The 22,147-nt window shown below is 34.4% G+C and overlaps 1 protein-coding gene across 2 annotated transcripts in view; it reads left to right on the top strand.

Moving 5' to 3' along the window:
• The window catches only part of CFAP47 (cilia and flagella associated protein 47), a 429,253-nt gene that overhangs the window by 164,683 nt on the left and 242,423 nt on the right, over positions 1-22,147 (top strand). For both annotated transcript variants that reach the window (XM_077144877.1, XM_077144876.1), the window contains exons 28-32: positions 5,335-5,481; positions 6,627-6,858; positions 13,415-13,633; positions 19,469-19,550; positions 20,449-20,577. In XM_077144877.1, coding sequence (XP_077000992.1) covers positions 5,335-5,481; positions 6,627-6,858; positions 13,415-13,633; positions 19,469-19,550; positions 20,449-20,577 — 809 coding nt within the window. The remainder of the gene's footprint in view (positions 1-5,334; positions 5,482-6,626; positions 6,859-13,414; positions 13,634-19,468; positions 19,551-20,448; positions 20,578-22,147) is intronic.

Raw genomic sequence — 22,147 nt, 5'->3', positions numbered from 1 at the left:
ATGTTCCTATACCCCACCATCCCCCCAGCTATCTTATAGTTCTTGTCAAAATTACATGTTTATACATTCAGAGTCCAAATACACTGATTTATATTACGTTTTATGCATTTGTCTTTTAGACCCAGTAGGAAGTGAAAAGTGGAGTTACAAACCAAAAATAAATTAATGCTAGCATTTATATTTACCAATGTCCTTATCAATAACAGAAATCCTTATTTCTTCCTGCAAGTTTGATCTATTGTCCCATGTCCTATCTTTTCAACCTACAAAACTCTTGAGCATCTTTTGTAGGGCCAGGCTAGCCTGTGATGAACTCCCAGTTTTTTAGCAGTTTTATTGAGCTATGTTTATATACCATACAATGTGTACATACCACCATATCCACATATCTCCCAAGATGTACAGTCAATGGCTTTTAGTATAATCACTGTGTTATGCATTCATCACTACAATCAATTTTAGAACATTTCTAGAACTCCAAAAAGAAAACCCTATCTTCTTTAGCAGGCATCTCTCAATCCCTCTATACTTCCCCAGCCTTATACAATCACAAATCTAATTCTGTCTATATGTTTATTTATATTAAAAGAAATAAAATGTTACTGTTAACTGTAGTCCATGGTTTGCATTAGATGCATTTTTCTCATATACCACCCTATTGTTAACACCTAATGATGTAAATTTGTTATAGTTCATGAAAGAACATTCTTATGTTTGTACTGTTTGCCACAGAAATCACCTACCACAGGATTCCCTATGTTCTACAACCCCATGTTCTACTGTAGTAACTTTCCTTCTAGTAATATACATGACCTAAAATTATTCCTTTCATCTGCATTCACACACATGATTCAACACTGTTAATCATAATCACAATGATGTGTTACTATCAGCTCTATCCATTTCAAAATATTTACAATTAACCTAAATAGAAATTCTGCACAAATTAAACATTAACTTCCCTTTCTCTACCCTATTCTATCTCTTGGTAACCTATATTCAAGATTCTTACTTTATGAATTTGCTTATTGTGCTTACTTCATGTTAGTGAAATCATACAATATCTGTCCTTTTGTGTCTGGCTTATTTCACTCAACATAATGTCCTCTACATTCATCCATGTTGGCATGTGCTTCTATCATATGTATATACCACATTTTGCTTATCTGTTCATTGGTTGATGGACGCTTGGGTTGCTTCCATCTTTTGACAATTGTGAATAATGCTGCTGTGAACATCGGAATGTAAATGCCAGTTCATGTTTCTACTTTCAGTTCTTCTTGATATATACCAAGTAGCAGAATTGCCAGATCCTATGGCAATTCTATACTTAGCTTCTTGATGAACTGCCAAACTGTCTTCCATAGCAGCCACACCATTTTACATTCCCAGCAATAGTGAATGAGTGTTCTTCTTTCTTCACATCCTCTCCAACACTTGTAGTTTTTTTTTTAATTTTTTTTAAATATTGGCCATTCTATTAGGTAGAAATGATATCTCATTGTGGTTTTGATTTGCATTTCCCTAATGCCTTGTGATGTTGAGCATCTTTTCAGATGTTTTTTAGCCATTTGTGTTTCCTCTTTGGAAAAATATCTATTCAAGTCTTTTGCCCATTTTTAAATTGGGTTGTTTGTCTTTTTAATGTTGAACTGTAGTATTTCTTAATATATTCAACCCTTATCAGATGTGTGATTTCCATGTATTTTCTCCCATTGAATAGACTGCCTTTTCACTTTCTTGACAAAGTCCTTTAAAGAACAAAAGTTTTTAATTTTAAGTTGGTCCCATTTATATATATTTTTCTTTTGTTGCTTGTGCTTTGGGTGTAAAGTCTAAGAAACCATTGCCTAACACAAGATCTTGGAGATGTTTCCTAACATGTTGACTATCCTGAGGAATGAACTATGAGCATTTGAGAAGAATGTATATCCTGCTGTTTGGGGGTACAATGTTCTATGTATGTCTATTAAGTCTAGTTCATTTATTATATGATTCAAGTTCTCTGTTTCCTTACTGATCCTCTATCTTGTTTTTTCTGTATTGACAGATGTTGTATTGAAGTCTCTAACTTGCATGTTTATAGTTCTAAGGTCATAGAAATGTCCAAACTAAGGCATCCAGAGAAAGATACCTTAACTTCAAAGAAAGGGCCAATGACATTTGAGGTTTCTCTCTAAGCTGGGAAAACACATGGCTACATCTGCTAGCTTTCTCTACCAGCTTCAAACAGCTTCCCTGGGGGCAATTTATTTCTGCATCTCCAAAGGTCTCTCACTATGTAGGCTCTAAAACTTTTTCCAAAATGGTTCCCTTTTAAAGGACTCCAGTAAGCAAACCCACCATGAATGGGTGGAAACACACCTCCATGGAATCCATCTAATCAAAAGGTCCACCCACAATTGGGTGGGTCACATCTTCATGGAAACAACTTAATCAAAAGATTCCACCCAACAATACTGAATTAGGGTTAAAGAACATGGCTTTTCCTAGGTGTACAACAGTTTCAAAGCAGCACATTCCATCCTCTGGACCCCCCCAAAACATGTTCTTTCCATATACCAAATACATTCATTCATTACAATATCAGAAATCCTTAAGCCGTTTCAGTAACAATACAATTAGTCAGAAATAGTACAAAATCCCATCAAAGTCAGCTACAGGCATGGTCTGTCCTAAGGCAAAATTCTCCCCTGACTCTAGACCTGTAAAACTTAGTAAAAGTTATTTGCTGCCAACATACAAAGGAGGAACAGTCATAGGATACATATGTCCATTTCCATAGGGAGAAATTGGAAAGAAAACAGGGGTCATTGGACCCAAACAGCTCCTAAAACCTGTAGGGCAAACTCCATTAGATTTCAAAGTCTGAGACTCATTTATCCTCAGGGCTCTAGAAAGCGGCAGTCCTGTCCTTTCCAAGGGCCTAGCAGCAGCCTGGCCCTCTCCAAATGCAACCTTGGAGGGCATTGGGGAGACCACCTTTTTCTTGGCTCTACCGTCTCCAAACATTGGGGCAGCACCCAAGCTCTCTGCCTTCTCTGGGGCACATGCTTAATCCCTCCAGAACAATGGGGTGGCATTCAGGCTCCCCCTAATCCTTAATAAATGTGCTTCACCCTCTCAGAGGCCTGGGGCACCATAACTCTTCCAGAACATCTAGGTGGAAGTCCTGCTCTCTGCCTTAAGGGAAAACTCACCCTCTCCAAGTTCATGGGTGAGTCTGCTCTCCTGTCCTGAGATTTCTTGGCTTCAGACCTTAGCTTCTTTGGTTCTGCCTTTGGAGTTATTTTTCCTTCAACTTGTCCCTTTTCTATCCCTTTTAGTCCAAACTGTCAGTGGTTCCATTTATACAGAACCCATAACACTCTTGTTGGTTTTCTATGTTGTATGCAGGGATCATAACTATCAGACAATAAGACTTTCCACAAATGACTTCTGGATAACTCTTTCTCCAATCCTGGCTTTTCCTGTAATGGCTGACTGCTTCCATGTTTGGTTAAATCCTCATGTGGGGCACTATTCTCTGGGGTCTCCCTTTATGGAAGCCCAGAATTTTCCAGACCACCAATTTTTGTTTTCTTTGCATCCAAGCAAAAGTTCAGTTCTCAAGTTATTTTGTTCATCTCACATTTTACTATAAGCTGCAAAGAGCAGGCAGACTGCACTTTCTGCATTTAATTTGTAAATTTCTTCTGCTAAATATCCAAGCCTATCACTCTCAAATTCTGCCTTCCATCCAATTCCCACACCTAATTTTGCCAAATTTCTGCCACTTGAAACAAGGGTCGCCTTCCTTTGCAATGCCTTCTCACAACTCTTCCAGAATCTTTATCTTATCTATTTAAAAAGCCATTCCAATATGTTTGGTAATTGTAAACTGCAGCACCCCACTTCTTTGGTACCAAAGTCTGTTTTAGTTTGTTAAAGCTGCCAGAATGCAATATACCAGAAATGGAATGGCTTTTATAAAGGGAAATTATTAAGTTGCAATTTACATTTCTAAGGCCATAGAAATGTCCAAACAAGGCATACAGAGAAAGGGGCTGATGAAGTTTGGGGTTTCTCTCTCAGCTGGGCAGGCACATGGGCAGGTCTGCTAGCTTTCTTTCCTGGCTTCTTGTTTCATGAAGTTCTCCCAGGGGTGTTGTCCTTTTTCATCTCCAAAGTTCTCTGGCTGTGTGAGCTCTTTTGTCTTTGAGCTTTTTACAAAATGGTTCCCTCTTAAAGGACTCCAGTAAGCAATCCCTCCTTGAACGCGTGGAGACACATCTCCATGGAAACCATCTAAATAAAAGTTACTACCCATAATTGGATGGGACATATCTCCATGGAAACAATTAAAAAGACCCTATCCGGCAATATTGAATAATGGCTTCATTATCATTTGCAAAAATGTTTCCCTCTATGCCCCAGCCACACTGAATTTCCCTGAGTTCTCTCAGCATCTGCATCTAGATCTTTGCTGATGAGCTCATTTAGCTCCTACTCATCCTACAGGAGATTTGTGTTCCTGTGTGTTGGTTGTTCTGTACCTCTGGTGTGGCTTCATAATTCTGTGCATTTCCCTATTCAAGGCCCTTACCATAGTGCAATGTAATCTGCCTTCTTTCTCAAATCCCTTTCTAGACATTGGTATCTTTTATGTCTGTGAGAGCAGTACTTAGTCTCTCCTTTTCAGAGACACAATATTCTTAAAGAATCTAAAATATTTTAGAATATGTATAGTAATAGTTAATAATATATATTTAATGCTTTCCAGGTATAAGACACTATCCTAAATTCCTTACATTTGTTATTCCATTTAATCCTCCCAGTAACTCTGATTTAGCTACCCTTATTTAGCCTACTTTACATGTTAAGAGACTGAGTCAAAGAATAGAGAATGAAGGCAGTTCAAAATGGTGCATACTCATTACTAATGAGCTACTTCATGTCAGAGAATTAACTAGGAAGAAATTGAGTTTGTTGGTGACACTCTTTATCACATTTAAAATATATCTAAAATTATTTCAAGGAATTTTGGGTATAAAAACATTTTAAATGTTTTACATATTCCTGTTTAGGCTAAAGATGAATATTATTCATTCTGCAATTACTTTGATATAGCCTAACAATTTCCTTACTAGATAAAGTTCAGCTCAAGTTACTGTATCAGCCTTTTTGTTCTTTTTTGACATTGTGTTTCATTTATAAGGAAATTTATACGTATCTCTCTGTATATTGACTTTGTAAATATATTGTGTCTGTATATCAAAACTTATGAAATTCAGTTTAAATAATTTGATAGTGAATTCCAGGAATGCTTACTTTGACCCAGTATGTCTTTTCTAGATATGGATAGAGGTCCTGGGACAACCAGAGACAGTTTTTCACTTTACTACCGGGATTTTGGATTATCCTCTCCTACTTCAATTAAAATGACATCCTCCACTATCAAATTTTATGATTCTGAGCCTACAAAGGAAAGACTATTTGTTGGTATGTGGCAAATACATAGTGTATCTCCCAAACCCAGTCTATAACATAATCTGGTTAATATCATTTAATTTTTGAAAAATGGCTTTTTCAGGCAACAAGAAATTCGTGGTAGTAAACCATAAATTCATCATTAATCTTAACTGGGTCAAGTATTTTCAGTGCTCTTATGATTTAGAGTAGAGTTTCTCTAATGTTTCAAGTCATTGCGCCCTTAGTGTGTCAATATTTTCACCCTAGACAAAAATATGTACCAAATATCCATTTCTTAAGTGGTGTGGTGCAAAAATTAGTAAAAGTTCATATACTGCCCCGCCAATGTTGCAGTGATATTTATCTAAAATGTTTAATATCCTGTGATGTGCCTGTAAATTACTGTGATATCCCATGATCTGTCTGTGCATAGTTTGGGAAACAAATACCCAGGGATTTCTTTCCTTATTTTTTAGCTGAATCCAAGTGTGCTTATTTTATAAAGTGGTGCACACAGAATGGTTAATTATTTGCAACTAACTGTTCAAATGCTCATATTATCTGTATATGGGTGATTTTGAAAATTTTCCTTTCTATTCAATGGACCAAAACATTAAATATTATGAGATTTTAATGAGTGTGTGCTTGTGTCATTACATGGAATTACAGACAAAGATTTTGGGGGAAAAATGTTATAAAATCAGTTTATGTTCTTGAAAATTTCCCTAGTCCAGAAAGTTGTGTTTTAGTAGAAGTGCTTTATTTGGATAGAAAACAATTTTGAATCTGAAGCCATTTTTTTTTGTCTCTATCAGGTTTTCAACTGTAGTTTAATTCTGTCTAATATGTAAAGCTAGGTATTTTCAAGATATTTTACATGTAATTGAAAATGAAAAATTATGTTTGGGGGAATGCTTTCAAATACCTCTGTGAAGAGGAAAAATTGACTGTTTTCTTTCTTGAAATTCACTTGTTTTATAAGCAGTTTATTAATATTGGGTACTTGAAAAGAAATATATTTAATTAATTTACAGAAATAGCAAAGGAGAATTTCTTTTTGAGAGCATAAAATAATTGGTGGCGTCGGGTCTATTTTTCTACATACAAATGGAAATAACTGACAGCATATTTTACTCTGTGGACAAGTAAACCTTTTTTACAACTGTGAATTATAGGAGTGGAAACAGTACCTGAAAACTTGAATTTGGACACAGATGAAACACCGGGTAAAGGAGATGATGAATCTGTGGGACAGGAGGAGAAAATTGAGCAATTCTTTTCTCCAAAAGAAGGCACAAAGGCATATAATTTCTATAAGAAGGTTGTACATGCAGCTCAGACCTGGTTTAGTCTCTTCGGTTGGCCTCAAGGACCCCATTCGTTTTCAATTCCAGAGACTATAAGAAGGTGATGGTTACATGTTTTTCCAAATCTCTTGTTTTGTATCATAAAATATAATATATTCACTGTTATCATTTTACACAAATTACAATATTACATAATTTATTCTAAACTGTTCAATTATGGGTGGTTGTTACGAAGAGTAAAAAGATGCAAATACAAATTATTTAATGTTCACATGCTTTTTTATTTCTTCTAAACATCTGATGATTTTAGGCAAGCATTGAACATCTCTGAGCTTCAATTTCCTCATCTGTGAAGTGAGAAAGAGTGAACTATGTGTAGAACAAGCCCTTTAAACTTGAGAAATTTTAAGCTACACAGTTCTATATAAATAAAATGGTAGCCACAGATTTTAAATATTGTTTGTTACACTGATAGTGATATTAGTGAACAGGGAAGGCTCACCTTCTTTTGTCACTAACTCCTTTGCCAATACATTGGCAGTCATTAGGCCTTTTCATTTTGAAAACTAAATTTTTAACTATTCTTCCCTGACTCCATTTCTGGTGACTATTTCCTTCACTCTGTTCTCTCTTTTTTTTTAAGCTCCTATTAGAAGAACACTGGACCTGCCTGACTGATTCTTTAAGTCTTTTAAATTACGTCTTATATTTTTCATCTTTTTCTAACTTCTGCTGTCTATACCTGTAGCTCTCCTTCACCTTCTCTTCTAGGCTTCTTTTAAATTAATATTGACAGCTTTATTTTTCAGATGTCTGCATTGTTATATATTTCCTTCCTGCCTGCCTGCCTTCCTTCTTTCCTTCCATCTACCTACCCATACATTCTTTTTCTTTTGTAACAGCAGTCTTTTTTTGCATTATGTCTAGACCCATGTTTTTTTTACATTTTTCTTTTTACAGTATGAGTTTTTCCTTAAATTTTATTTTTCCTTGAATCACTCAATTTCTCTTCTGAGTCACTTGTTCTTTTTTTTTTTGAATTTTATTATTCTCTTTCCAGATGGATGGTTTTACATAAATATTTATGATCTTTAGTTACTATTTATTCACATATGTGAATGAAGGACTTGTTTGTAGATATAGAAAGGAGACATGGGTTTCCCTGACCACCGCATGGGTCTGTTTTCCCATCAGGTTTTTTTCCCTGATTAGAGGGCAGACAGGAATCTCTAAGTAAGTGGGCAAATCATGGCACAGGAATCCTTTAACTTAGGGTTCTTTGAGAGGAGTTGGACCAACATGATGCCCAAAGTAAGAGGAAATTTACTCTAGAGCATGTACACCCACTTTAGTTACCCTAACCCTCCAGATATCTTGTTTAATTTAATTAGGAAACTGATTTCTACTTTTCGAAGGAGCTAATTTTGCTGTTTCCAGTCTTTCTTTAAATTTCGGTGTTAAAGGAGATCAAGCCTATCTGTTCCATTTATAGTACTTCTCGGAATCATCATAATTATTGTTTCACTGGCCACTTTCTGCTTCTCTGTCTGCCTACTCTAAACTTGGAGACTCTTTTATTCCTCTAGGATAAATGGCTTCTTTTTTCTTGGCAACCTTCTGGTTGTGCAGTACGTCATTTTGATTTATTTCGGATGTAATCCCATCTATTCTCTGCCGTATAGCTGTTCTTCAGATTTCCTGGTATACTAATGTCCTCCTTCCTATTTTCAGGGTTATTACTGATTTATTTCCTTTCTCCAAACTTTTTGATATTTCAGGATATTTTGAGGCAGTATAAAGATGAGCATACCTGTTCAATTTTCATCCTTCTCTTCCCTTTCTACTGTTTTACTTTTCTAGTTATCTTATCATTATCTCATCTTAATGACTAATATTTTCTATTATTGCTTTCATTATTGTGTTTTAGTGACCAATGCCCCACTGAACTTTCTTTGCAACATCTCTCTTAACTTGTTCCTTTCAAAGAATTTTGTGATTATATTTTAAGGATACTAATGGTTAATATATATTGCTTCTTATTAGGTACAAGGCATTATTATATGTGCTTTACAGGTATTAACTCATTTACTCTTTACAACTATTCTTTGAGGTAGGTACTATTATTATCTCCATTTTAAAGATGAATGACTGAAGCGCAGAGAGAGTATGCACTTACTTGCCCAAAGTTACACAGCTAGGGAACAGCAGAACCAGGGTTTAAACCCAACCATTCAAGCACAGTGCTAGTCCTTTTAGGCGTTAAAACTCTTACCAATTATTGGGGAACAGAATAAAATTGAGGAAACTTTCACACCTGCAAGGCATGAACTCTACCATTTGGCATTTTTGTCTTTGGCTTTAAGCTGGGCACCCTAAGTACCTGTGCCTGGGTACAGTTAAAAAAGATTAAGAGTACAGCAGTCTAGAAATGAGGATAATTATATAATCTTATTGTTTATAGGCCAAGTCTAGGATTTCAGGTGAAGTGAAACTTAATGTCCTGGGTAAGCCATAAATTCGGGTGAAGCCATGAATGTTGCTAGTGAGAGTCATCCGTTACAGGATATCTTACCTGGAAAACTAGAATTATTGTGAATTATATGGGCAGCAAAAAAGAGACTTTTCTCTCCCCAAGTTTTGAAACATTTGTTTTATTTCCTTGTAGTTTTAATTTTATTTTGATTACACACACACATACATACATATATCACCTAACCATTTTAAGTGTTCATTTTGTTGCATTGATTATGTTCTTAATGTTGTGCAACCATTACCATCATCCATTACCAAAATTCTTTCATCACCACAAATAACAACTCTGTACTTATTAAACAATAACTTCCCATACCCTCTTTCTGCCCAGACTACTCTCCATTTCTAAGAATTTGCCTATTTTAAATATTTAATATAAGTGGAATCATACAAAATGTGTTCTTGTGTGTTGGGTTATTTCACTTAGCATAATGTTTTCAAGCTTCGTCCAGGTTGCCACATGTATTGAAATGTCTCTTTGTGCCTGAAAAATATTCCATTTTATGCATATATCACATTTTGTTTTTCCATTTATCTGTTGATGAACCCTTGGTTTGCTTCCATCTTTTGGCTATTGTGAATAACACTACTTTGAATATCGGTGTACAAGTATCTGTTTGAGTCCTATTTTCAATTCTTTGGAGTACATACCTAGGACTAGAATTGCTGGGTCATGTGGTAATTCTATGTATTCTATAACTTTTTGAGGAACCCCAAACTTTTCCACTGCGGCTGCATTATTTTACATTCATACCAGCAATGCACTAGGGCTCCAATTTCTCCAATCTTTGCCAACACGTAGTTTCTATGTTTAAAAATAATATCCATATTCTTTGGATATTTATTGTGGTTTTGATTTGCATTTCCCTAGTGACCGATGATGTTGAACATCTTGTTATGTGTCTATTGACCATTTGTGTGCAACTTTGGAGAAAAGTCAGTTTTTAACCATATTTTTTCTTCTCTTCCTCAAGAGCAAATGCTTACATATAGTTATTAATGAAATTATTATAGTTTTTTAAAAATAATAATGGGTGCATAATTTATGCACCCAGTGTGGAATTCAGTTCTGTGTCTGGCATTGTCGCCTTTTCCACTGCAGTCTTCCGGACACTCATGTTAGCCAGTCATTCTCAGTTAATCCTCATGTGTCAGAAGAGCTCTGAAGGCCCAAGCTGTTTCCTCTTGATTTTATTTTATTTTTATAATGAAATAAAGCGCATGTAGAGAGAGATTCAAAAAGTAGAGCTGCTTGATTTAGCCATAGACTAACCCCAGTGCAAACATCACAGGGCTAGTATCACAGAAGCCCATTGTGATCCTCCCAACATCATCAAATCTCTACCACAGAAAGATAATATTCTGATTTTTCTGTTAATCACTTCCTCCTGAGGCCCTCCAATTTTTCTCAGTTTTACATTCCAATCATGTATTTATTGATGTGTTTGTTTGATTTTTATTAATTTTACTGCCATATAACATGCAGATAAAGAAATGTGTAGAGAATTATTACTGTGTGGACACCTGTATGTAGCTACCACCTAGAACAAGATAGAACATTACAGGCATCCCAGAAGTCTCCCATCCTTGCAAGAAACCTTCCCCCTGCCAAAAAAAGTATCCATCGTCTTGACTCTAACAATAGAATTTGTTTTATCTGGTTTTGAGCATTATGTGGGACAACTCATGCAATATGCAATTTTTGTGGATCTGGATTTTTTTGCTCAATAGTATGCTCATGCAATCAACCAATTAGTGCATTTAGGGTTAGTTTATTTTTAATGTTGCACACTAGTGCATTGTATGAATGTTCCACAATTTAGTCATTCATTCTCCTTTTGTTAGACATTTAGCTGGTTTCCAAGTTTCTCTATTATGAGTAATGCTGCTAGGAAAATGTTGGTACGTCTTCTGCAACTAATAACTTCACATCTTTGATATCCCTTTTTTGCCTCAATACACTGGTTAGAATCTCCAGTTTAATATTGAATAGTAGACATACTCTTGATTTTAGGGGGAAAAGCTTTCAATGTACCATTAAGTGTGAGGTTTGTTTAATGCTTTTTATAGATACCCTTTATCAGGTGACAAAGTTTTTTTTTTTTTTTATTTCTAGTAATAAAGATTTTCTTAATGAATGGATATTTAATTTTTAAACTATAAAATTTCTTCTAATCTTACCTTATCTGCATCACACATTTTGATATGTAATATTTTCTTATTCCATTCATATTTCTAATTTAAAAGGTGATTTATTTCACAAAGATGGTTTATAAGATTATATTTGGTGATTTCATTGTTGGTATTCAGTATAACTTCAGTGAGGTCAGAGACCACACAATTTTTTGAAACTACTTTGTGGGCCAGCAATCAGTTAGTTTTTATAAACATCCTGACTTGAAAATATTATCTATTTTGTAGCTTTTGAATGTCATTATCCATGTAAGTTCATTAAGCCAAGTTTGCTTCTGTTCTTTAAATAATCTGTATGCTCACTAATTTTTAATTTTTTCAATTACTAGGAGAAAACTATTAAAAACCTTACTTACATTTGTGAATTTAGCTACTTCTTTTAATTCAGTCAATTTGCTTTACCTTTTATGGCTGTTGCCACTTACATACAAATGTACAACTGTATCACCTTCTTGATGAATTGAACCTTTTATGCTTAAAAAATTTCCTTTTCATACTTAGTAGTGCTTTAAAGTCAACATTGTCTTATATTAATATAAGGACACTACTTTTGGTTAGTATTTATGAACAATATTTGTCTGTCATTTACATAAATCTTACTCTTTCCTGTGTTAAGTTATACCTCTCTTTATACTCTCTCTTGAGCTCATGTTTCATTATTGTTCTTTCAATCTTTATCTTTTCATTGGAACTTACAGCTAATATAGATTTAACATAATTACTGTAAATTTGGGATTAACTCTGCATTGTTTTTAAATTCTCCTATTTTTCTACCTATTCTATGTTCCCTTTCTCACCATTTTACCCCCTCTTGGATTGATTAAATATTTATTTTTTATAACATGATTTCCACTCTAATAGTAGTAATACATACTTTTTCTAGTCTTTTAGTGATTGCCTTACACATTACAGCATAAATCTCAGCTTATTAAAGTTGTATGCTAATTAATCATATTATCTTCCTGATGTTTCAAGGTCATTATTGTACTTTAAGTTTATTTTCTAGCCTCCTGACATATGCTACTGCTGCTGTAGGTTGGAATTCTATATATTAAGCCCCAGATATTGGCATTGTTTAGCCAGTCAATATATAGCTCATATATTTATCAATTTCAGTTTTCTTTATTCTTTACACACCTTTGGTCTTTCATCTAGAATCATTTTCTTCTTCTCAATTTTATTTAGACCATATGCTGAAGGCATTCTGGTGACAAATTTCTGTATTTTTTTTCTGAAAAAAAAATCTGTACTTTTTACATTTATTTTTACTGGAAAATTTTGTTTGGTATAGGATTCTAGGTTGGCAGTTATTTTATTTCAGCATATTGAATGTATGGTATCATTTTCTATGTTTTGCATTGTTTCTGTTAAGAAATCAGCTGATATTCTCTTACTGCCCTGAAGGTTATTTTTGTGTATGTGTGTACATGCTTCTGTGTGCATGTGTTGAAGCACTTTTAAGATTTTCTCTTTGTATTTGTTTTTCAGTAGCTTCAGTTTGCTGAAATCTTTTACGAAGATTTTCTTTGTAGTTGTTCTTTTTAGTTATCCTTTATGGGATTCATAGCTATTCTTTCATCTATGACTTGATTTTTTGTGTCAGTTTTGGAATGTACTCCACTATCATTTCTTCAAAGTCTGTGCCTTCTCTCTTTCTCCAAAGTTCTTACACTTCCCCTTTACAATCAAATCTTTCAGGCTTGACAGCTACAACATTAGACAATAACGTGTGTTTGAAACAAGTTACTTGAAAGCCCTTGTAATGATACAAATGTCTAATTTTTACTGACAAATGGTAACTGAATAAAGTTCATTTTGTAATATCTCATTTAATTAAGTTTAAATAGAACTTTATTTAGTCATTGCACATGAATTTCTCAAATATAACTTTTTGAGAATGTTCTTACTGTTAATATATTTTTATCTGGTAGGGATGTGTATAAAATCCAATTCTACTCATCAAGCTCATCCAAGAAAGTCTCCAGACAGTCTGACTTTTCCAAATATAATAAGACCATTTATGATGTGATTCTCCATCTGAGTGGAAAACTGCCACCTGGAATTAGTTCAAGCCAGTCTTTACCTGTGGATGACACTGAAAGAGTGAAGCAACTTCATTTGCAACATTCTTCACTTCTCACGTTTCTCGAGTAAGAGTATGGGTGTGCTAAGTTATGCATACAACTGTATCTTGAACAGGTAGATAGATAGATAGGTAGGTAGGTAGGTAGATAAATATATAGACAGATTTTGATATTATTTGCCTTTTTTAAACATTTACTGTCTCCATATATACATACCCTTCCAATTGGAAAAATATATGCCAATTAATAAAAAATAAACATCTCATGATCTATTGTATTTATAATTTAAGGTAATCATTCTTGAAATTTAGCATCCATCTGAATAACTGGGACTGCTTGTTAAAAGAGGTTGCTGTGTCTCACCTTTAGAATTGAGGATTCTAATTTGCGTTTATAACAAGTTCCAAAGGTGATGATGACAATTCTGGTCTATGACCTCCCTTTGAGAATCCTGATCTAAGGCAAAAATATCATACAAATCTATTGAGAGAAAAAAGGGATGTATTTATCAAATTATTATTAGTATAATCTCGAGCTATGGATAATGTGAAATTTTAATTTATGTATTTAAATACTAATTTTGAAATAGCAGATAGGTGGAAAGTTGTATAAATGGTTGATACAAAATCTAGGAAAAATATTTGTTGTCACCATATCTGTATTCCTCTGTAGAGATTAAATGACAAGTGGTCAAGAAATGGAAAATCAGGGCGGGCCATGGTGGCTCAGCAGGCAAGAATGCTCGCCTGCCATGCCAGAGGACCCGGGTTCGATTCCCAATGCCTGCCCATGTAAAAAAAGAAAGAAAAAAAAAGAAAAAGAAATGGAAAATCAGCATTCATTAAAAGTCTGAGGGGATGATTGGTGAATTTATATAATTTCTTTTGCCTGCATTTACAGCATCCTAGTCCTCTGGAACTCCCCACATCCATAAGAAGTGTTATTGTTTCATTCTCCATGTTCTTGTATCAGTAAAATGACATCTTTTCATTGTAATTATATATGTAATAGGGTAAACATATTTTGAAATATATTACTTTGCTTTTCACTTTTGCTTCTCTGTGTATGGAATCTGCTCCTCGGTTGGCCGGAGATTTTCTTCTACCTTAGCAGGGACACATGTAGAAGCCAAGAAGAAGAGTTATAGGAGGAATGCAGAAGGAAAAATTTGGCTTTCAGTTTTTTATTTCCAAATCAGGTTTTATCAGTACCTGACAATATCATGGTCTTAGAAGTTGAACATAGTATTGTACCAAATATATATTTTCTCATTTTTTAGGCTCTCACTATTATAGCAAGAGTGAACCCTGGCTTGGGCTCCTTGTGGCTTGGAAGTTTCTAAGTTACTGATGGTGACTGAGTTAAAAGCCAGGCAAAGGCAGCCTGTACTTTAGGCTGCTGTGTTGGGGGACACCACTGAAGAGGAAGAAGGGTAACAGATCGCTTTCCCTGAAGCCACAAAATGAATGTCAAATGTTTGAGGGCTAGGTAGTGGCTGATTTAGGGGCTTCTTTGTCCTTGAAAGAGGTAAGATATAAAACACAAGACCTCACCATCTTATGTCCACATAGAAACTAGACTCTGTACAGAAAGGAGGCATTGCCTCTCTAATAGTAACTATATATAATATATATACCATGTAACTCTACATAGCGTTATGTATATTGTATGTGTATATATGTATATATAATGACTATAAAGTAGGACATCCCAAGAATAAAAAGGTACTGTTACTCTTGCTTTTTGTATCCTATTAATTCTTTAAAGAAACATATAGTTTATTCATGAAAATAAATACGCTTAGAAAATTCTAACAATTCATTTTCCATTACAAGTAAGGTTTGATTCCATTTGTGATTTTCACTTTTGTCTTTAAAACCATATGCCCTTCTTAATAATGCATGGCCATTATGGTGTTAACTTACTTTATGAAATTATATGTAAGAATGAACATATTTCAAAGCTTTTGAATCATGTAGATGCAGGTTTAAATTCTAGCTCTTTTCTACTCCTGTGACCTTAAACAAATTACTTAACCTGTTTTAGTTGCAATTTAATATCTGTGATATTGAATATATTACTTCCCAAAATTACATGGTCAATAAAATAATTAGAAAGATAATATGTGTCTTATATGACACATGATAGATTACTGTTATTATTATTATTATCAATTTAAATGAAAGAATTTATGGTCTATGGCTTTAATGTGCTAAAATATTTCCTTAAATTATTCTAACATGGTAACCATTAGCAGCAAACTGAAAATTGACACTTGTGACAACACTCTCTGAACTAGAAAGTATAAAAAAATAATAATAATAAAACAGCTGTTCTTCTATTAGAAGTGAATCTGTTGTTAAAATTTAAAAATACCAGAATGCCAGAATTTATCAATTGTGCCCTCATATTTATTTTAAAAATTGGGAATTTTAATTTTTCTGAGTTTAAGAAAGAAGGCACATGATTTTTCTTTTTACTTTTACTACTTTCAACTCTTGCTTATAAATGATTGATTCAATCAGGTAAACATTCTAATGCATATTTTACTTTGGAAAGTTAGTTGTACTTTCAAAATCTAATAGGATATTAAATAGGAGCAAAGGAAGGAGATTTGGATACTTAAATCATTATTATTTAGGCACCATAAAATTCAAACTATTTTATGATAACTTTATCAACTACCCCAGTACTTGTGATTACAGTTTTATTCTTGTAGCATTATTGTTGGTACAGATCCCAGTACTGTTGACATTAACATGGGTGGTTTCTATTTTGAAGTTTTATAGTTTGAGGATATAGATATGGAAGAAAGATTTTGGCACCAAAGTCATGCCATCCAGATATATTTGTTCTTTGTTTTTTCCTCTTTAGGTCTGACTTTTATTTGGTTGACACCAGCATATCTTGTTCATTCTTTATATTTTTTAAACATTTTTTTGTTATGAAACATAACATATGTACGAAAAAGCAATAACTTACAATATACATTGTAACAAGTAGCTGTAGAACAGATTTCAGAGTTTTGTATGGACTACAGTTCCACAATTTCAGATTTTTCTTTCTAGCTACTCCAAGACACTGGAGACTAAAAGAAATATCAATGTACTGATTTAGCAGTCATACTCATTTGTTAAATCCTGTCTTCTTTGTTATAACTCCGCCTTCTCCTTTGCTCTTTCTCCCAATCTTTCAGGGTATTTGGGCTCTACCCATTCTAACTTGTTCATGTTGGAAAGAGCTGTCGATAAGGGATAAAGGAATTGAAGTAGCTGGTGTTCTTGGAGAGGCTGACTCTTTTGTATTTCAGGAGTTACCTGGCATTTGGAGGTTGTAGCTTTCGGGAAAGTGATCTGAGTATGTGAAACTTTTGTAGAATCTCAGAGAGAGCTCTAGATGTTCTTTAAGGGTTAACAGGAATGGTTTTGGTCGGGGTTTGGCAAACAGTGGTAATTAGCAATATCTAGCTAAAGCTAGTGTAAGAGAATAGCCAGAATAGCTTCTCTACTCTGTTTGAACTCTCTTAGCCATTGATACCTTATTTTGCTCTATTTCATTTCCTCCTTTTGGTCACGAAAGTGCTGTCGATCCCACGGTGCCAGGGCCGTCTCGTCCCTGGGAACCATGCCCCATTTTGCCAGGGAGACTTTCATCCCTGAATGTCATATCTCATGTCGGGGGAAGTGTATTTGCTCTTTTATCAGCAGGTGTATATGCCTATCAGGATAGATAGGCTGTGATAAAATTCCTTTTAACATTTAGAAAGTGGCAATATGGTCAATAAAATTGGGTCATTAATCCATGATATGTGCATATGTTTCAACATGGAAATAAATATATTAAAATTCAAAATGATAATAAATGCTATTACTTCCTGTTTAAATTTGATGACACATTGACTGTGTACTTTTGTACAAGTGAAATTATATTTATGTTGTGCACTAAATGAGAAACTATATAATTTTTGGAGAATCAGTTTAAATCTTAACTCATTGCACCCAATTTTGTTATTTCTTTACTCAGTGTAAACTTGATGAAAGTGCCCAAATTGGAAACTTATTAAGTAAAAATGAAACCGATTCAATTATAAAAGCCAACCATGTAGTAACCAGATATAACGACTATTGTCAAGGTGTAAACATAAATACTGTGTTGTGAGTCAATGAAATTAAGCCTTGAGAGATTCAAAATGAAAAGAATGGAACCGGTCTCTTCCATTCCACTGAATAACAGTGTCTGACTATAAAATCAGAAGTGCATTTTTCTTCCTCAAATATTCTGAGTATTTACTGTATGCTGGACTCTGTGGAGTACTCAAATGAATTAACATTTCCTTCTTCAAGAAATGGTGTTCTTAAAGTTTTACTGAAGCTCTCAGTAGCATTTGATGGAATCTGTTATTTTCTTCTGAAATCCTGTCTAGGCTTTGGGTACAATGAAAATGTTTTAGCTTCTTCACATTACTTTGAGCTGCCTTTCCTTGTTTCACTCTCCAGGAATTCGTTCCAGTTTATTGAGGACATTATCTCACTGAGTTGTTGCATAGGCTTTAGTTTGGCTCTTCCTGCTAAGGAGAGTTGTTACATTAAAATTATACTTTATTTAGACCTATAGCAATTTGAATAGATGAGGATTCATAGGAGCAGTTTAGATGTGGATAAAAAAAATGAGTAGTAATCAAAGAGAAAGGTTTATGTTTAAATTTCAGAGGAGCTGTATAGGCAAATATGATTTCCTCTGCTAGTCTGGACTGGCCCACAGCTACTTTAAACTTAGCAGCTCTAGAACTGTTTCTCTGCTGCTACTCCAAGGTTCACTTCCTCATTTCTTATTCTTCTGTGCTATTTACAAGATTTGAAATTGCAAAATTGTCTTAATTCTACTTTCTCCTCCCACCACCCACACCTTCCCCCGACCATTCTTAGTAGTCATAGGATTGAACTGCTTAGGACAATTCCAGCGTTGGGCACTAGATGTGCTATGCTTCTCTACTAGATGTTAATGGTGAGTAGGGCTCTGTGTCCATTGAATGAGTTATACCTGAACATCCAAATTTCTGCTAGAAAATTATTCTTGCAGAAACTGTACTAGATATCTATAAAGTGGGTCTGGTGGTGATGGACATGCATTGAAACATTTGGATAAAATTGTATCAAGAAATTTGATATATGATCTTAAGTATGTTAAATTATACATATTTATACACATATGGTTTTTAATGTATTAAGTGATACATAAGAATTTGGCTACTTCTGTCATATAACTTCAAGTTTATATAATCAAAGAGGCCCCAATTTTTTATATTTTCTTTGAAAAATTAAGTAATTCATTTCCTTTCATTTGGAGTTTTTTCTATGTAGACGTTTGTGAAGATAGGCATTCAATGATTTTTTTTTTTAAACATGAACAGGCACCAGGAATCAAACCCGGGTCTCCAGCATGGCAGGCAAAAGTCCTGCCACTGAGCCACCATCGTACCGCCCTCAATGAACTTTTCATGATTAATGATCTCTTCAATAAATGCTTCATTGTATTCAAACGTTTTTGTATATATTTTAAAATAATACTATAAATGTAATAAGATGATTAATGCCTTAACTGCAGGGATGAAATCATATAATACTTTATTACCTTTAGCATATAAGGGTAGATGAGAATGATTATAGGCATTCAGTAAATTCTTTCTCATTAATCAAATTCTCTATAGGAAACAGCATATGCAGATTTCATTATTAAAAAGAAATTTTTAATTTATATAATTTTTAAATTAAAATTCAACAATTTTGTAAGATGTACATTATTGAAAGAATTTAATTGAAGCCCAAATACAAATGATAGGTGGATCATGGATATTATACAATCATGATTTTGGTTTTTTGTTTTGTTTTGTTTTAATTATAGTACTCAAGGAGCATGTATTTCTCATGTACTGCCAGAATTTCTTCTTGAACCAGAAGATTATAAGAAATGGATTAAAATTACCGTAAGGATTATAATTTCTAGGAACAATCAGCAGGGTTGTTACTGAATCTAGTGGTATTTGCTCTTTGTTAGAAGATTCCATTTCCGAGACCTTGATTTTTTATTTATGGGTATTCTAAGACTTGAGCCTCTCTAGAAACCAAGATTTCGTTGCCTCTGTTTACAAATCTGTATGGCATTCCTACACAAAAATGGATACATGACTTTCTTAAATATGTAACTAACTGCTTCCTTTGGGGAATTTAGAAATAAAGAATGTGCATGCTTATGTAAATTTTGTTCTTAAAGTAAGTTTTTCAAATATATGTCTTACAAAACAGATAGTGGTTTAATGTCACTACCACTTGCTTCTCCCCTTCTTTTGTTTCTGGGGGGAATCAAAAGAAATTAAGCAAGAATTAATCACATTTTCTCAAGGAATACAGTTCATTTTATGAAAATGTATATTGATAAGTAGGATTGTTTCTGAGGAGGCAGCTCGCTTTTCATCATGGCTCTGTCACTATGCCTGCCACATGCCATGAGTAGGAGAGCCAGGTGCCTATTCTTTGATGCTATGCTGTGTTCCTGGGGCCTGATTGAAAGGGTGGGCCTCTCTCTCATGGGTTTGTGTTCAGAAGAGCGACATCTCCTTTTTCTGTTTCTTCCACAGAGTGTGCTAGTAGATGCATTGACTAAATAAAGATACGACCTCAAAAGAGGCTATGTGCTCTATATAGTACCTGTATATCAGTAGGTACTGGAAAAATAGGGGATTAGAACTCTTGATAAATGTGTAAAAAGGGAATACAGTAATTATACAAAAAGGATAAAAAGTATATGGTAACAAAGTAGTTAAAACTTTGGGTTTATGTTTGCCTTGCATTTCAATCAATGTTGTTACGTTTTCTTTCTTCAAGTCTTCCACTGTTAACGAGCCTGTGTGCTCCTGTACATTTGAGGAAAATCAGTGTGTTTTAACAGATATCACTAAGTTTGAAACTTTGAGTAAACGGGCATGGACAGATGTATTCCTTCAAATATACAAGGTAATATTTCCACTCCTGTTCACTGCTGATTTTTGTTGATTCATATGAGTAGTTTATATTAGTTAAGGTATAGATGCCGTGCTGTTGCACACAGTAGTTTAAATAAGATCGAAATGTGTTTCTTTCACATAGAACGGTTGAGAAGTGAGTGGTTCAGTCAGTGGGTATGTTTCCCACCACCTCAGTACAGTACTAGGCTTTCATCTTTGGGTCTAATTTCTTAGAACATGCAAGAGCAGGTAAGGAAGTAGTGGAGGATAAGAAGATTCTTTGTAATATTGTCACCTGGAAAAAGCATAATTTCCATTTCCTATTCCAATGGATAGAACTTAGTCACATGGCCACACAGAGTTGTAGGGAAAGTTGATAAATATAGTCTCTGTAATGGGGGATTCTTATACTAAAATGAAGAATGAAAGAATGGATATTGGAAAAAAATATGGTCTCCCTCTCTAATATACAATAGATCCTTGCCATAAAGTTATCCTGGAGAGTATTCTCTAAGGATTATGATACTATAAGCAAGACCAGGCTGTGATGAGAGTATTCAACCTATTTCATGGCAAGCTGCATGTGTGGGTAGGTTAACACAAAATAATTACACCTTCACATCCTATCTTTTTATTGTATAAACAAGTCCTTGTATCAGCCCTAGGAATCATTCCCTAGGTTTCCAAATATAGCACTATACATCCTGCCCACTAAGGTCAATGGAGTCTTTTATTCTTTCTTCATATTTTGCTACCACAGATAGGGTGAGCTGTAAGACAGGAGGTAGAATGAAGAAGGAGTTAAATAGCGGCAGTGTTTAGTCACCCAAGGGAAAGGATATAACGAAGAGCTTACCAGTGAGTATTATGTGGAAGACTCTATCACTAAGTACTTTTTGTATATGATCTCATTTAGTCCTCACAACCAGTTATCCCATTTAGAGGTGAGGAAACCGAGACTTCTAGGCATAAATACCTCTTCCTAAGATCAAATGATTCTGGCCATATAAACGATTTGGTGTAGGTAAAGCTCATTTTTTTCCCTTGTCATCCTCTGCCGGGCCCCTCATGCACCCTGCCGTCTGGTGAATTGTTTCTGCTGCATTATTCTCATTTGTTCCTCCTCACCTCATCTTCTGCTTCCATGAACCAGCCCTGTCTCTCTCGCAGGAGAATAAGAAAAGAAATATTGTCTTTCTTTATGTAATCTCCAGCAGAAGGTATAGAGGTACATGTGACACTCAGCCAAATGTAGGGATAGAAGAAGACATACGCTTCTTAGCTCCAGGCTGTGTCATTTATAATTTTGCACAACAATAAACAGGTACAATTCAAAAACAGAAACGCCCGCAGCTGCCTTATAAACTAAGTGCTGTGGAAACAAAAAATCAGGAATTTACAGCAAGCATTAAGGAGACATCTGATTTGCTTTCTTACTCTTGAATGTGTTCATTTAGCCAGAAAATACCGAAATTGCCAATACCTCCCTTTATTTCTCTACTTTTCATATTTTTCATTTACTCTTCAAATATTAATTTTTTATGTTGTCATCCTTGTCTACTAAAATTTCTCTCTCTCTC

Source organism: Tamandua tetradactyla, chromosome X (assembly GCF_023851605.1).
Source record: "Tamandua tetradactyla isolate mTamTet1 chromosome X, mTamTet1.pri, whole genome shotgun sequence".
NCBI classification, from domain to species: Eukaryota; Metazoa; Chordata; class Mammalia; order Pilosa; family Myrmecophagidae; genus Tamandua; species Tamandua tetradactyla.
The sequence above is the reverse complement of the archived record's forward strand: the minus strand, read 5'-3'. Positions and strand labels throughout refer to the sequence as shown.